Source organism: Helobdella robusta (genome assembly GCF_000326865.2).
Source record: "Helobdella robusta unplaced genomic scaffold HELROscaffold_1, whole genome shotgun sequence".
Lineage (NCBI taxonomy): Eukaryota > Metazoa > Annelida > Clitellata > Rhynchobdellida > Glossiphoniidae > Helobdella > Helobdella robusta.
The window spans coordinates 12,167,373-12,185,184 of NW_008703570.1; the positions used below are offsets into that span (position 1 = coordinate 12,167,373).

The window sequence follows — 17,812 nt, forward strand, 5'->3', positions numbered from 1 at the left end:
CAACCCAGCAACTGGAAAGAGTACGCAAAACTAAGTGCCATCTGTCAAATGAAATTAAAAAACCACCAAAGTCAGTACTTAAATTTTTTGAATTATTAAAAATACAAAAATGAACGGTTATAAAAGTTTTTTGATTCATATTAAAAATAAAAAAATACTTATAAATAATAATAATAATAAATAAAAAATTATCAAACCCAGAAGCCGACCACGACGCGACTACACGTGCTCCTTCTGCTTGCGACAGTTCACAAAGTCTTACAACTTGAAGATTCACGTACGCACTCACACTGATGAGAGGCCGTTCGAATGCGCTGTTTGCGCCAAATCCTTCAGACGCAAGGACCATCTCCGTGATCATAAGTTTGTACTTCTCTCCTTGTTTTCACTTTAAATTAGGTTAACTCTTCGAACGCATAGCTGCTGCAAGCAGAATGATTAATGTTGGTTTCAAATTTAATTACGTGAGAATTAGACAATATCCCTTTTAAAATCAATAAAATCACACTTGTTCCCGGTTCACAATCCAAATTCTTATCTTTAAATAAGCACTTGAAAAGAACTAGCGTTTGACACTGCTTTCATTCGAATACAACTATGCGTGAATTAGCGTTCATTTGGAGGCATGTATATGTTCTTTTCTTACGCATGTCTGATTGCATGCTTGTTTGGCTCTGTGCGTTTGTATGTACGTATGTACGCTACGTTTGCTAACTGATCTTCCTTTCAAGGTTATTAATTGTTCACATCATTGCCATCACATTTCCAGTTTCACTCATTACAAGGAGAAACCATTCAGATGTGGTCAATGTCCGAAGTCTTTCTGCCAAGCCAGGTCCCTACTTCTCCACAAATCTGTCCACCAATCTGTCGCCGATTAATTGACTTTTTAAATATTTAATTAACTATTTAATTAATGTTAATTGAACCATTTAATTGACTACTTTTTGAGTCTTAATTCTGTACCGTCATTATTATAGCCTAAACATAAAAAATGATATGCACCACGTATTTTTTTTCAACGAATGATGTTTATTCTCTGACATCTATCGAACTTTTGTAACTAAACAACAAATGAAAAAATCATCCAACCATATTCAACAAGATGATTGAGATACAAGATGGATGAATGGATGGATGAATGGATGGATGGATGGATGGATGGATGGATACATTCAACCATATTCAACAAGATGATTGAGATAAAAGATAGATGGATGGATGTATACATTCAGCCATATCCAATAAGATGATTGAGATACAAGATGGATGGATAAAAGTAAAAAAATGTAAGTAATAAATGAAGACATAAAGGAATTTAACAAAAGAAAGTTTCTAATTTAAAGATTTTTATCATGTGCTAAACGTAAAAAAAATTTATCTTGATTATATATGCCGTTATATTGTTTATATTAAATGTTACACCTGTGTTAATTTAATTTCCCGACGCAAATTACCAAACTCAAATTTTTCACAAGCTTTCCAACAGATGAATGTACAGTACATACATTCAATCGTAATAGTAAGACAAATAATAAAAAATTGATTAAAAGACTTCACATAAAAACATGTATATATAGTTTATATATATACAAGTTATAAAATATTTCAATTTCTATAGCGTTTCATTCACACAAACATTTAATTTTTTATCCACATTCTCCAGATATTTATTTTCAATTCTGGACACAGATAACGTTACAACACCTACACACGCAATGAAGTAACACATAATTAACATATTAAGTAGTGCAACATTATGCATCTTTGAACTGTTTTTATTTGTCCTATAATTATTACCAGCTTCCAGAAACATCTGTCTTATAAAAATATTATAACAACAAGCCGACCAATGAAAACTGTCCTTTGCTCTTAGCCTTTAATGCCCATATATCCATACATTTCACATGCCATATACATATACATACATACTCATATATATGCATACATATACGTTAAACAAATTGTATACATTGTGTATGGCGTACATTTATTTACATGTATTTTAAGCGTACGTTGTATGGTTATTTTTTCGAGACACCTTGTACGCAAATTGTTATATTTAAAGATATTTTGTCATGTTGTCTAGACCATATAGGTACATATAAATATACTATAACATACCGTTAATACTTACATAGAGTACATTGTATATTATAATCTATATACATGATATTATTGCTACTTCGAGTTAGACTATTCTAAACTGGAAATCATTGGTAGGAAATTTGTAGTGTCATGAGAGTGTTCGTTAAACTACGAAGAGAACGTGTTGTTTGATGTTGTTTGATGATTTGCTTCTGACCTCGTTTTGTATTGTATGTAGATTAATTAATTAATTAATTTTGAACCAATTAACTAAAGCCGTGTAATTTGACGATGAGAATTGAATTAAATTTAAAAGTTAATTTGGTTATTAATAGGATCTTTTTTGGGCAAAATGAAATAGATTCGTTTAGAGAATAGTATTTTCAGAGTTTTGAAGAGATTTTTAGCGTTGTTATGGCTTCATTTTTATTCGTATCGCTAGTTTTTAATTTTTCTCGGATTATTTAGTTAAGACGTCACTAAAAGCAGTTAGTTATCTAGATTCACTTTTAAATTGTAACGTCATTTTTTAAACGTTAAAGATTCTAGTAGGTAGCACGTTAGTATTATTATTTTATTATATTATTATTATTATATTATTATTATTATATTATTATTTTTTTATACAGCATTTGAACTTGATTTTTTTAATTTTTGACAGAATAATGAAAAATTATGAGGTGCCTAGTATACATACAGTTAGTAATTAGTGCGTGTTATTTGAAATTGAAACTTTTAAGAAAATACTCTCTCTACTAATCTCTAATGAATCTAATCTAATGTCTAATCTAATCTAATATTCTAATCTAATCCAGTTGCATACATTAGTGATTAATAATTTTCATTTTGATATACATGGATTTTTAATTTTTATACTGCATATTTCGTTCTAATAATATAATTTTTATAAAATATTTGTATATATAGTATATACTGTAAGTATTTGTATGTGTATTAATGTGCGTGCGTGCGTGTGTGTGTGTATGTATGTGTGTGTGTGTGTGTGTGTGTGTGTGTGTGTGTGTGTGTGTGTGTGTGCTTATAACATTAAGCAGATAATTCTGCTATTCTGTGGCTCGTATGTCATCTAGGGATATCTGATGCTTCTGCATTGTCAACTGGTAGCCTCTAGAGTTAATTTTTTATTATAAGTTTACAAAACTTATAAGTTATATTTTATTTTTTTCAAATTATTTGGAAAATATTTGCACCAACGTTTGTTTATGATTGTTCAAATTTGATTTCTAAGATTTATTTTCATTTTAAAAGCTTACCTCTCTCTACTTATCTTTGCATCTCTTTCCTTTTTCTCTTTGGCTATTTTTTTTTCTCTTACTCTTTCTCTCTCATGTCAGTTGCATTCTTCCTTGTTTCACTCACTCATTCGTTATTTGGTTTCTTCTCCTCTCTTACTCACTATTTTTCTAACTGTTATTTTCTTTCTCTTTTTTTCTTTCTCTCTCTCCATCTCTTCTTCGCACCAAAAAATTAACTTCAAAACGTAGCATCCCATCAGCATCCCATCAGCATCACATAACCTGGTAACCTCAATTGCTATTAATGCCATGTATTAATGTTATTTATTAATGTGTTAACTTATTAATTTATTATTATATGTTTCTCTCCCTCTGTTTTTTGTATAGGCACTGCACAGTGTCAAATTACACCCATGTTTCTGGTTTTTTTTTACTCTGTTATTATTATTTCTTTTGTTATGTGTGTAACCGGTATAACAAAAAGCATGATACCTAGAACTATAATGCAGAAATGTAACCTACGGTTTACTCTGTTCGACAATTTTTTTGTTAAATTCTCAGATATGAATGAATGAATGACACGGTAAGAATGTACATTACATTACATTACATTGCATAAAATTCATTACATTACCTTCATCACCGTACATACAATCATCATTTGATATTGATGCCATTGTGTATTAAATCTTTTCAGAATCAATAATATTAATAAAAATAAAAACATAATTAATATTATAAATAATAATAGAATTAATAATAATAAATAATAATAATATATAATTTTAGCGATAATAAATAAATTTTTAAGTGCAAAAGTTAGGTTCCATTTTTTTACTTTTCATAAAATTTAATTCTATTTAAATAATTTGATACTACCATTGCCAGCCGGTGCACTGGAGAAGACTGTTTCTTTTTTTCAATTTCACAAATGATGATCGTGTGTTTGTTTAGTTGTTGGTTGGTTGGTTAGTTGGCTGTTGGTTGGTTGGTTAGTTGGTTGTTGATTGATTGGTTACTTAGTTGATTGGTTGGTTAGATTGGTTGGGAAAGAAAAATGAAATTAAATAACGCATCTGGTTTCAGCATGTGCCAGAATATTTCAAATCAATAATTATCTCTCAAATATAGTACGAAAGGCAAACAAACCACCCAACACATTCACATAAACCACACAACACACACACACACACACTCGCTTACACACATACATACACACGCACACACACTCACACATATACTTACACATCACATATCTCTACAAATCCATAAATAATACTACATTACTGTGTATAACCTGTTTCATAGACCGTAATTTACCCCATATACCAATTTATACACACAAAATTTGTACGCACAAACACACGCGCAAAATCACGAGCGCGCACACAGATCTATCTTGAAATTGATGCTACTAACATTCACCAGGAAGTTTGTAATTAAAAGCAAACATTTAGACACGCACAATTGGATAAACACACGCAGACAGACAGACGCCTTGCTTGCTACTTTCAATTGAACGGATAATTGGACTTAAAACTCGCTCAAAAATATTTGCGCAAACTTGCATCATCTAAACTTTTCTTAAAACAAGTTAGATGGATAATTTCACAACTGCAGATGACCAAGTTGATGGAGTCTTTACATTAAAAAATACTTTGATTTTATTAAATAGGCTTAAGTCTGTGTTTTTTTTGTGTGAAAAATTAACAAATATTCTTTGGTTTGAAGCATCCACTGTGGTTTTTTCACACATTCACACACACACATACATACGCACTCACGTACATACGCACGTACACAAGGACAAACACATAGACATACAGTATATAGGTTAGGTACATAGACATATATTTCCTATCGCTCAATGCTCTGTCCGTTCGTAGCATGCATGCATGCCTATCCGAGTTTAAGTGCTGAATTCCTCATTTTGACGTGTCCAGGTTCTTGTTAGAAGATGATGATGAGGAGGAGGATGACGATGATGATAGTAATGATAATGAGGATGGTGATAGTAATGATGAAGATGATACTAGCGAGTGTGTGTGTAGAGATGTACATGGAGATAGCTTCGGCATCATGATATACCTAAATAAATATCCGGTATATAATCTGGTATTGGAGTGAATAATTCTCAAGAGGATGTGCCATTTTTTATTGGTGGATAGATTCCCACAATGTTACAATAATTCAGAATTCAGAATAGCATGCGGGTGAGAAATTTATTTGCTTGGATGGACTTTTAACGGGATCGTTCCTGTTTATTGCATATTGTGTGTGTGTCTCTGTGCGTGTGTGTCTGTGTGATTGTGTGTATTTTGTAGGTGTTCATGTTACAATGAGAAGTTAGCAATTGCATACGTAGTTCTTTTTTGTATATCATATATCATATGCTATTTGAGCTGGGTTTAATCGTTTAAATCATACTACGCTCTTGTTAAAGATTTTTTCCTCTCTTTGTAATTGAATGTTTGCAAATCATTTTCATGTATATTTGGTTATTTATTAATAATTCACGTTGGTTTATCTTAATGTGATTGTCATGACGGCCTTATCTGGGACGGAATAATTGCAATAAACAATTGTAACAGTTTCTCACATCTGCTGTGTTGTGTTGTTCATTCCACAGATATAGCATTTGTTATTACACACACCACACATACACTACACTACACACACACACTACACACAAACACACTGACACACACTCAGACAAACAGCAAATAAGTACACGTACACACATACAAACGCATACACACACACATAAATTACACATTAATTCAAAACTGTAAAACAACGATTCACTTTAAATTCAACAAAATCAAAAATTTTTTTGACTCTGTTTTGTGTATTCGCTGGAACGGATACACGGATGATTGGTTGGTTGGTTGGTTGGTTGGTTGGTGGTTGGTTGGATAGATATAAGATCGTATGGATGAATGGCTAGGTTGAATGGATGGATAGATGGAAAGATTAGCATAATTAGAAAGTAAAGAAAATGAATTAAAGAGCGTTGTATCTCCAGCCAGTGTTTGTGTATCCATGACACTTATATTGTTGATGGAGATGTCGATGGTGACGATGATGATTGTTATTATTATTGTTGTTATTATTATTGTTGTTATTATTATTTTATTATTATCGTTATCACTATAATTTCGTAGCAATGTGTTGAGTGGATGAAATGGAAACAGAACGAAGAAATTCTTTGATGTTAAATTTATTCTCGTGATGACATTTGATTAATAACAATTTTCACGCGCGCACGCACACGCACACATTTTTATTTGTTTGTGTATTCATTCATTTTTTAAAAATCAATTAACTCATTCGTTCATTCATTTATTCATTCATTCGTTCATTCATTTATTCGTTCATTCATTCATTCATTCATTCATCATTCATTCAAAAACTTAATTTATTTTCAGATTTCGGCGCTAAGCTTGCAATGGGGAAACGGATTTGTTGAAACGTATCAGTGATATCTTCTAGAGATAACGCAAAATAATAATAGCATGAACTCTAGCAATAATAATAATAATAATAATATGAGGAATAAAAACAATAATAACAAGTAATAAAAAAATAGAAATAATAAATAATAACAATAATAATAACAACAATGCACTCTACCTTCAAATAATAATAATAATAATAATAACTGTGGAACGCCAAACATGACAATAACGACAATTGCTAAGGAAACGTCGAAGAAGATGAAAGCGCCGCCGACGACGACGATGATGATGGCGACGATGATGGTGATGATGGCGATGATGAAGAGACAGAGGATAATGATGACGACGATCCTGATTGTGATCTCCATAATTTCGTCAGCGTCGACTCTTGACGGTAAGATTTGTTTTTCCCATTGTATTATTTGTCTTTCGGTTTTGTTCTTTGTTTAATGTCACACGCACACACACACACACGCACACGCATACACAACCACACGCACACATACACAGCCACATACACACATACGCACACGTATATACGCATATGTTTGTGCACTAAGGTGTAAATAGATGGTTTGTGCAGTGGTAATAATTATCGAAACCGTACAATTACAATTTTACTGAATGATTAAATAACGCCGCGATGAAACAACATTTATAATTATTAATGTGTTACTTAAATATTGTATATTGTATATATATACAATATACAATATTTAATACATACATATATACTATATACATATATACAATATATGTATATAGTATATATACATATACAATATACATTGTATATGTATATATACATATGTGTTGTATATTTAATATTGAATGTACGTACAACGTTACATACGAATTTCTGTGTTTGTATGTATGTATGTTTGTATGTGTGTATGTATTATTTGGAAATGATGTGTACATGTATTTGGGCTCATCAATGTAATTTTACATCTATTCTTTTTCACACGCATACGCACGCACACACATACGCACACACGCACGCACACATACACACATACGCACATCGTAGTTATGTTATTGTTATTAGTGTTATTGTTGTTGATGTCATAATGGATTGTACATCTGAAAGATGCACGTACTACATGTCAGCCAATTCTTCGCTAATTAAATTATCATTATTGAAATTTACGTCATTCATACAGGTCGCTTTTTTATTTATTCATGCCATGTTCATCACCCTCACTATCATCATCATCTTCTTCTTCATCAGCATCGTCATCATCGTCATCATTATCATCGTTATCATCGTAATCATCATTGTGGACATCATCCTCGTCATCACCATCATCATCTTCTTCTTTTTCATCATCATCATCACTGTCATCATCGTCAGTAGTATTTTTGTCATCATCATCGTCATTGGTGATGATAATGATATCTTTTATGATGATGATGTATGATGGTGATATATGATGAAGGCGACGATGATGATTGTACAAATTAAATTCCATTCACAAACAGATGGTTGAAACAGTGGAGAGTGAGCGAGTGAGTGAGTGAGTGAGTGAGTGAGTGAGTGAGTGAGTGAGTGAGTGAGTGAGTGAGTGAGTGAGTGAGTGAGTGAGTGAGTGTCTCATCATTGAGTTGTTTGCTGATGACGATGACGATGATGTCAGTGATGTCGACGATGATGGTGATGTTGTTGATGGCCATGGTATTTTGTTGATGGGGTTCCTTGATAATGCAGACTGTTTCATCACCATATCATTTTTATTATCATCATCATCATCGTTATCATCGTTGTCATTGTCACTATTCTTGTATTTATCCTTTCATCATCACTTTCATATCATTAAAAACTTACGTCAATGCATTAAGCATAGGTCTATCTGCTGTCCTTCCAATTGTATAACTATGTTGCAGCTGTTGATGTCTGTTTAAGTTTAGTTACATATTATTAGATATACAAACACACAATCACACACACAAACACACATACAAACGTATGAATATACATGCCAAAATATCTAACATGTACGTACATACAATTGTACGCACAACTTTACGTACACACACGCCTGCCTGCCTCTACTAACATGTATGCACGTACATCACAGACGTTATGGTCTTCTTTATTGTATTATGTTATTTTATGTGTACGTACAGATGTGTACAATGTGTGTGTGTGGTGTGTTTTTTTGTCTGTTTGTGTGTGTGTGTTTCTGTTTGTTTGTGTGCTTGTGTGATTATTGGATTAACATGGTTATTGTTTTTATATTATACATCAAGACGATGATAATATGAACGATAATAAAATGATGACGATGCTAACGATGAAGAGGACGTTGATGAATGATGATGATGATGATGGCGATAATGATTACAATATTCCAAACGGAGATGAGTCATTATTAGTTTGCTGGTTTTTTTTGGTTTTAAGCTGGATTAAATATTTCTTCCTTCGGCTCGGATTTAAAAGTGTGCGTGTGCGTGTATGTGTGTATGCGTACGTGTGTGTGTGCGTGTGTGTGTGCGTGTGTGCATCAGTGTCCATTTTTAATCATGAATTTCGGAATTCATGTAAACTATATTTCAATGTTCATAACACTGATTTATTTCTCTTTTCTATCTTTATCTATAAATCTTATCTTCTTACTCTCTCCATCTCTCTTTTTCTCCTCTCTCTATCTTCTTTCTCTTTCTCTCTCTCTCTTCTTCATCACTAATTTATCCACCAATTTACATTTCTCCACAATTTCCACCTATCTTCACTATTATCACTTCTTTTTTATTTCGAGTGAAGCCATTGTTGTCTAGCCAGCCAAGAATGCATCACTTGAATGAATTCGTATGTTTAACACTTCACTCGCCATCCATGTATCATTGTATCGTCTCGTTTTGTATGTGTTGTTTGTTATGTGTGTGTGTGTGTGTCTGTCTATCTGTTTCTGTACTATTTCATCTGACTATGTTTAGTTTGTGTTGTTGTAAATGTGTGTTGTGTTTACGTTTATTTATTTATTTATATATTTATTTATTTATGATATTAAATTATGAAAAATGTACTGCTTTTCAATTTGTTGTCGTTATACGCAATGCAATAAAAGAATAGACTCTAAATGTGTTTAAACAAATTAGGCGCTTCTCACTATACACAATACACACACGCACACACACACACATCGCACACGCACACACATACAAAGGGTAGCTATCGGCTGGAATATTGAACAATGGGGGAGTATAAACGTTTCAGTATAAATATGAGAGATCAAAGTTCATTTCATTCATTCATTTGGATGATTGATTGACGGGCTGATGGATGAGTGCATAGATAGGTGGATGGATTGGTTGGTGGTGAAGTAGATGACTGAAGAGATGAGTGAAATGATTGATTAACGGATAAAGTGGATAAATATTGAAATAGATTTTATCTGGATTGTTGGTCAATAGATTGATAGATGGATAGTGAGAGTAAAAGAAATAGTTAAAATTATATGTACGTAAGAAAAAGAGAGAAAGAGTTTATGCATATAAGAGAGAGAAAAAGAGAGAGAGAGAAAGAGAAAATAGAGATAGTTAGAAATATACATTGATATAGGTGAGTATTGAGTGAGTTACACGTGTTTGATACGGATGGTGTTTATATTGATGGCAAATTGGGTTGAAGTTCAATTAGATTCATCCTGATAGATGGATGGATTGATGGTGAAAAACATTCATTTATTCATTCATTCGTTCGTTCATTCGTTCGTTCAATTGTTTGTTCATTCATTCATTCATTCATTCATTCATTCATTCATTCATTCATTCATTCATTCATACATTTATTCATTCATTCCGTGTTTTGTTTGTTTGTTTGTTCACCAATGTTTGCTCAATAGTTATTTTATTTGTTCATCTAACAGTTTTATTTGTTGTAGCAATCATTCATCCTCCTGTCTGCTCAGTTATTCATTATTTTTTCTGTTCTCCTTTCAGCCATACATTTAATTTCCAACCTGCTCATCAAACCACTCTGTCCTTGGCATTCATCCATTCATCCATCTGTCTATCTATATTTGATCACTTCAAACTCATCCATCCACATTCAACTATCATTCATCCATTCAGCCAAATTTTTCCACCATCCATCCGTTCATCCATCGCTTTTCCACCATCTATCCATCCATCCATCCATTCATACATCCGTCCGTCCATCCGTCATTTATCCATCCAGTCCACAATCAATCCAATCTCCAACATTGCAAAACAGTGGATGAACCTTGGACTTGAAACAACAACAACCAACTCCTCAACAACATACCAACGCAACAACACATCATTAAACAGCCAACATGTGCAGAAGTCTATCAGATGAGAGCATAGAGAGAGAGAAAGAGAGAGAGAGACAGAGAGAGAGACAGAGAGAGAGACAGGGAGAGAGAGAGAAACAGAGAGAGAGATAGAGAGAGAGAGAGACAGAGACAGAGAGAGAGGAACTGTCGGATGTGCCTTGTTAAGCGTGCGTGCATGTTCAGTCATCCTCTTTATCTATTGGCTGATGAGGCAGTGTACACACATTGTACACAAAAAAGATGCAACGCTTATGTGTGTGTGTTGTGCACGCACACTTTTACATGTGCGTACATACTTTGTACATACAAACAAATAATTAAATGAATAAATAGTTATATATTATATATAAAGTTATAGATACGCCCAATGAAGACGTATGAATTTACGTAAATGTGTCTAATATTGCGTAATGGATGAAAGTGATGTCACTAAGCTAATTGTTTGACCTTAGAGCTATCTCATGAGCCATGCAAAATAAACAACACAGGTCATGATGTGGTAATATGTTACACACAATACACGCACACACACACACAGACACACACACTTACACAAACAGTACAGTACACACACTCACCATAATTTGATTATAATTAATAAATTATCGTCAACTCAGTAAGGTTACCTCCGTCCATTGTCTCCCAGAGTCTCTCACATCAGTATATCTACAAACGAATGAATCTCAATCTCACATGCATTCCTGTTGGATATCCAAGTCCCAGGTTTGTCATTGGGTTGGATGAATGGATGGATTTTAGATAAGTTGATAGATGAATAGAAAGATTGATGAAAAAACATGTGTGAAGAACTTGTAAAATGAATATATGAATAGTCAAATAGATGGATTCCTTAAATGTCTTCCTGATAATTCATCCAACAGAGTTCAATGGATTAAAGACGACAAAACCATACCTGAATCTAATTACAATAACACCAACACAACCAACAACAACAACAACAACACGGACAACAACAATCACCAGCCAAAACAACATCGAAGTAGTCATCATTTTTCAACGCTGAACAATTCCACCGTACTGCAGATAAGCAGCGCGACCAGTGATACGGCAGGCACGTACAGATGCATGGTGTGGAATAATTATGGAAAGCTAATTTCACCCCCTATGGTTCTAGAAATGGCTTATTTTGATAGAACTGATGACGACCCAAAGAGTGTCGTTGAGTGTATTTTCGGTTAGATTTTTTTATGTGAGTGTGTGTGTAATGTGTGCGTGTGTATGTTACTGTGTGTGGATGTCTATGTGTGTGTTTGTTATAAATATATGTATTTCTTCGTGTCTTATCCACATCATCAGCATAATCTTTTTAATATTATTATTATCACTACTATCAATAGAATAACAACTTTTTACAAAACCTTATACATGAAAAAGCCTCATCATCGTCGTCGTCATCATCACCCACATCATCCATCTAATCATCCAGGAAACCACTGCAAACTACGATGCATATCCAAAAAATCCAATCCAGCCCCCATTTACAAGTGGCAGTTTCTGGATAATTCTGATGTCGTATCCAATGACAGGATTGTTGTCAATTATGGTTGGTTGGTTAATTGGATAAACATTGCCAAATTAATGCTTAAATTCTTCAAAAATTAATTACCATACCATGAGATATAGGAACAAATACAAATTACACAACAACAGATACCATTCATGTATCGAATGCAATCCGATCCGATGCTGACGTCATTTATGTTTGTTACGTCATGAATGCAGTCTTCGATCAATACAGCCGGAAAGAGTATCAATTCAGGATCGTTGAATGTTGGTGACGTCATTTTGTCAAATTGTCCATTTATATTTGTGTTTGTACTTAGGTGCTTGTACAAGGTTTTGATGAATGAATGTACAGTTTCAAAATATAATTAACCATTCAATATTTCAACAAACCATTTATTCATTGATTAATTCACTTGTTCGTTTGTTTGTTTGTTGCTTCAGTCATTCATTCATTAGTTCATTCATTTATTCGTCCGTGCGTGCATCCGTTTTTCGTTCATTCATTCGTTTGCTTGTTCCTCAGTCAATCAATCAATTAGCCAACTGACCATTCAACCAATCGTCCAATCACTTAACCAATCAAACAGCAGCTTCATCGCCATCCCCTTCGAACAAATCACCATCTCTCATCTTCTCATCGCCACAAAAAATGACCGTATTGGAAGGAAGCAATGTTACTGTCCAGTGCTTCTTTACTGGACTGTTAGTGGTCAATTATTATTCATCTTCTTAGCACTCTCCTTCTTCTTCTTTTCCTTCTTCTGATTATTATTATTATTATTCTTATTATCATTATTAATATATATTCAATATTTTTTTCTTATTAGAGTTAACGTCGTTTAAAAAAAATTTCACATAGACCAACGCCTAAAGTTATCTGGCGAAAAATAAAACCCAACGAAAAAGCTAAAGCTACTTTTTCTGGAAAAAACATTAACGATGACGACATCCACAATTTCCACAACATCAACAGCCACAACAGCATCCACAACATCAACAACAACCACAGCCACAACAACCACAACAACAGTAGTGAAATTATAAAAAGTATAAATAGTTATAACAGCATCCTTTTCGAAGGAGTTCAGTATAATGTTGGATTAGTAACATTGAATGATTCGTCAATCTACGAATGTGTTGGTGTCAATGAGTTGGGAAGCGCCTTCCATGAAATCCACCTGGTTGTTGAGGGTATGTTTTCGTTTACTTTTTAGATTTTTGTGAAATTTTTTTAAATTAAAAATTAATTTGTGAAAAAATCTTTTTTTTAAATTCTGGACTTATTTATCACATTTTATCGTCAGTTCTTTTTCATCGTTGCTTCGTCATATCAATTTTTCTTAATTTGTTATTTAACTTTCATAAATTGTTCTGAAAATTTTTCTTCGTTTCATCATCAGGTGACGTCATTTTGTTATCAGTTGGTCATCATTTCATCATCAATAGACCATTATTTCTTATTTTTTTTCCAACAATTCCTCCATCATATTTTCACAACTCCTTCATTTTCATAATTTCTTCTCTCACTCCGTACTCCGTACCATCAATCGCTTTCCCGCCAGCCACACCAGCGTTCAAGCGCAACGACTTGGACGAGCCACAGAACGTGAACGCCACAGTCGGTGACAATGTGACGATACCATGCCACATTCATGCCTTCCCGCCCGCTAACATCACGTGGTACATAGACGGAGAGATTTTGATTGGTTGGCCGATTTTTTGAATAATTTATTTTTACGCAAACTTGTTGTTATTATTATTATTATGTTGAATTCATAGTTATTTTTATCATTTTTTCAATATAATTATTTTATAATTTCAATTTATAAAACAAGCACTCCAATAATTTTAAATTTTAACTTTTTCCCGCTTCTTGCTAATAGCAACGAACCCACGGAAATATCGTCTGTCCAGCGATGGGCGCCATCTTACGATCAGAAACCTCTGCAAAACTTGCAGGAATCATTACGATGGTGGTCTCAACAAATTTGCCGGAAGTGGTGGTCGTTTCGGTGGTAGTGGTGGTCGCGGCGCTTGGTCTACGGACTTGTCGGTCATTCAATGTCAAGGACGGAATGTACACGGCGAGGTCTGGGGGACTGCTTACGTTAATGTTCTTGGTCGGTTGGCTGGCTGGCTGGCTGGGTGTGATGTGGAAAATGGTGATGATCGGATGACGATGATGATGATGATTATGATGATGAGGATAATGATAATGATGATGACGGCGATAGTGGTCAAAATGGTGGTGCACATGATGATAATGATGATGATGATGATTATGGTGGTGGTGGTGGTGATCGTTGATTGCTTGGATACTAATCATGATGATGATCAAAATTATGAAAACAGTAGTTATGACGACGACGATGATAATAGTGATAATGAATGATAAAAGCTATAATATATACGTCCATGAAATTATTTACAATAATAATTAATTATAACAATATTGCCAACAAAAACATTAATTAAACCCTATTCTCCCCAAGAAAAAACCACAATAACAGAGCCACCGGCAAGTCAAACAGTTAGCCCCGAAACTGACGTCATCACAGTCACGTGCTCTGCCACCTCAGACGACAGTACGCCCATCTCCATTTTGTGGTACCGCCACGACCACTACGACGGCGACGATTTCAAATATTTATTATCTTCTGACGATGACGTCAGTAGTAGTGGTAGTAGTAGTGGTGGTAGTAGTAGTAGTAGTAGTAGTAGTAATAGTTCAAATCTCCATCAGAGTAACAATCATCGTCATGAAAATGTAAACTTTTACGGAAAAATTTTACTAACCGACAATAATCGAACGTTAACTTTTGTGCGCTACATAAATGATTCAAGATGGTGGGAGGATCACGTCGGTAAGTATTCCTGTTTCGTTTCCAGTGGCTACAGCGCTGATGAGAGGGTATTTGAGGTTTCCTACAGACCGGTTTTTGGATTGTCAACGTGTAAGTTTACTTTTAATCCATATTTTTATTTATTTAAATTTTAATATAAAATAATTTTACTTGTATATGATAAGCTTGGATCTTTTTGCAGTCGAACACGATCATTGCATCAGCAGCGCCAGGCAGTTTAACCATTACACTACCGCGCCGCCCGCCTTGCTCTTGAAATTATTCTTCTACCTCTTTCTGAATGATGTAACAGATTTAGTAAACAGTTAAATACTATTATTACAACCGTTGTTAAAAACTGTCGTAACGCTCTCTCCATTCGTAATTATGTTTCCATCGTCTTATACTTTGCGAGCGGTTGCTTTCTTTGCGTTCGACATAATTTGATTTATTGTACGGATTAAAAAAAAATTCTTTTCTAGTTTTAAAGACTGCTAGTGCCAGCACATTGGTCGTGCTACTAACATTAGGAGTGATGCTGTTGTTGTTTCTGTTGTCGATGTTGTTGTTTTTGCTCTGTTGTTATTCCAAGAGAAGAGGAGCTTCATACAGTGGTCAGTACATTGTTGTTATTGTTGTTATTGTTAATGATGTTATTGTTGTTGTTATTGTTGTTGTTATTGTTGGTGTTATTGTTATTGTTGGTGTTATTGTTGATGTTGTTGGTGTCGTCGTTTTGGATATTTTTATCAACGATGTTGTTGTGATTATCAAGTGTGCGTGCATGCATGCGTCCTTTGTATATGCGTATTTTTTTTGCGATTTAATAAATTTAAAAAAATAAAAGTTGACAAGAAGGAGCGGCAGAATGGGAACAATCCTGAGAAAGAACTGGAGTTCACCGGATTCTCTGATTATAGAAGACCGTCAGTTGCTTGCTTGTTTAATTGATTAATTACTTGATTGGTTGCTTGATTATACGGCTGGTTGATTGATTGGTTGATTCATAAGTTGATTGGCTGGTTGATTGATTGGTTAATTTAATAGTTGATTGGCTGGTTGATTGATTGGTTGATTTAATAGTTGATTGGCTGGTTGATTGATTGGTTGATAAGTTATTTCAATGGTTGGTTGGTTGAATGATTGGCCTGCTGACTGATTGATGAATTTTTTGGATGAAGGATTGGTTTGTAAATGAACTATTTATTCGTTTGTTCATTAACTTATCCTCATTCCGCTCAGGTTTTTTTAATGTCATTAAATAAATTATCAATCAATAATTCATTCACACAGACAAACAAACACACACACACACAAACGAATACAAACACACACAGACACAGACACGCACAAAACCACACACATACACACAGAGATCCGAGATTAAAAATCAGCCTTGTCTCTCTGATCAGCTCAGGCATCAGCATGGGGAACGCAAGCATTGCTGAGTACGATGACTACGAACCGTCCAAGTATGACGAAGATGGTTCGTTCATTGGGAACTACAGGACTGACTGCAGATGATGACGACGATGATGATGAACATGTGGTGGTGATGCGATTAAGAAGTGGTGATTGTGATGTTGTTGATGGTGGAGATGATGATGATGATGATGGTGTGACGATGATGTGATTAAGATGTGGTGATGATTGTTGTGATGTTGTTGATGGTGAAGATAAAGATACTTTATTATACGGACTGACTAAATGATATTAAAGATATTTGTATATTTTTAAAGATATTTGTATTGATATTAAAGAGATATATTTGGGATATTTCTACAAATAACATATATATGTGCATATGTTGATGATGTATTTTGCTACAATTTAACTTTTAAGAATCTCATATATAAGAGACCCGGCCTTTACATAATTTCCATTACACACTCATATTTCAAGCATTGTTTACCGACATGTTTGTTTGCGTAATGTTGTTTATTTGAATTACACTGTATCGTGTGTCGACATTTTGTGACGCTGTCTTTTTTGGGTCACGTGTTATGGCGTGTCTACGTCACTTATGACGTAACGCTGATTGATTTGTATATATTGTTTGTTGAGGAGTTGGATTTTTGCCTTAAATTATGTAGCGTTCAATAAATGTTTTGTAACAATATTGGTAATAAATTTCCTTTTTTTAAGTTTTTATTTTGATGAACTTTTAACCTAATAATTTTTGATAAAATAAACTGAAAATTATCCATGAAGCAGTAATTTTGATGTTCATCCTTCAATGTCAGTCATCGTCGTTCGTTAGTTATCAGCGTTGTTACAATTTTTTCCAAATAGTTAATAATAGTGCTAAATAAAGTAATTGACTCCTTATTTTATAATAAAAA

General features: G+C 33.8%; 3 protein-coding genes across 3 annotated transcripts; all 3 read left to right on the top strand.

The window, feature by feature from the left end:
- Window positions 1-208: 208 nt before the first annotated feature.
- On the top strand, window positions 209-881 carry HELRODRAFT_62841 (hypothetical protein; the record flags this gene model as incomplete). The annotated part of the gene is made up of 2 exons (XM_009011546.1): window positions 209-363; window positions 770-881. Coding segments are annotated over 2 exons (267 nt in total), but the record flags the coding sequence as incomplete, so codon positions are not given.
- Window positions 882-2,240: 1,359 nt separating this feature from the next.
- On the top strand, window positions 2,241-12,899 carry HELRODRAFT_188098 (hypothetical protein; the record flags this gene model as incomplete). Its single annotated transcript, XM_009011547.1, has 6 exons — window positions 2,241-2,576; window positions 6,773-7,196; window positions 11,718-11,823; window positions 11,982-12,295; window positions 12,548-12,664; window positions 12,772-12,899. Exons 2-6 carry the CDS (start codon window positions 7,022-7,024, stop codon window positions 12,897-12,899), a joined length of 840 nt encoding a protein of 279 aa, XP_009009795.1. The 5' UTR covers window positions 2,241-2,576; window positions 6,773-7,021.
- Window positions 12,862-17,670, top strand: HELRODRAFT_188099 (hypothetical protein). The gene is made up of 8 exons (XM_009011548.1): window positions 12,862-12,891; window positions 13,215-13,329; window positions 13,487-13,818; window positions 14,190-14,333; window positions 14,511-14,747; window positions 15,138-15,295; window positions 15,371-15,579; window positions 16,844-17,670. Exons 2-8 carry the CDS (start codon window positions 13,277-13,279, stop codon window positions 16,992-16,994), a joined length of 1,284 nt encoding a protein of 427 aa, XP_009009796.1. The 5' UTR covers window positions 12,862-12,891; window positions 13,215-13,276; the 3' UTR covers window positions 16,995-17,670.
- Window positions 17,671-17,812: the final 142 nt, after the last annotated feature.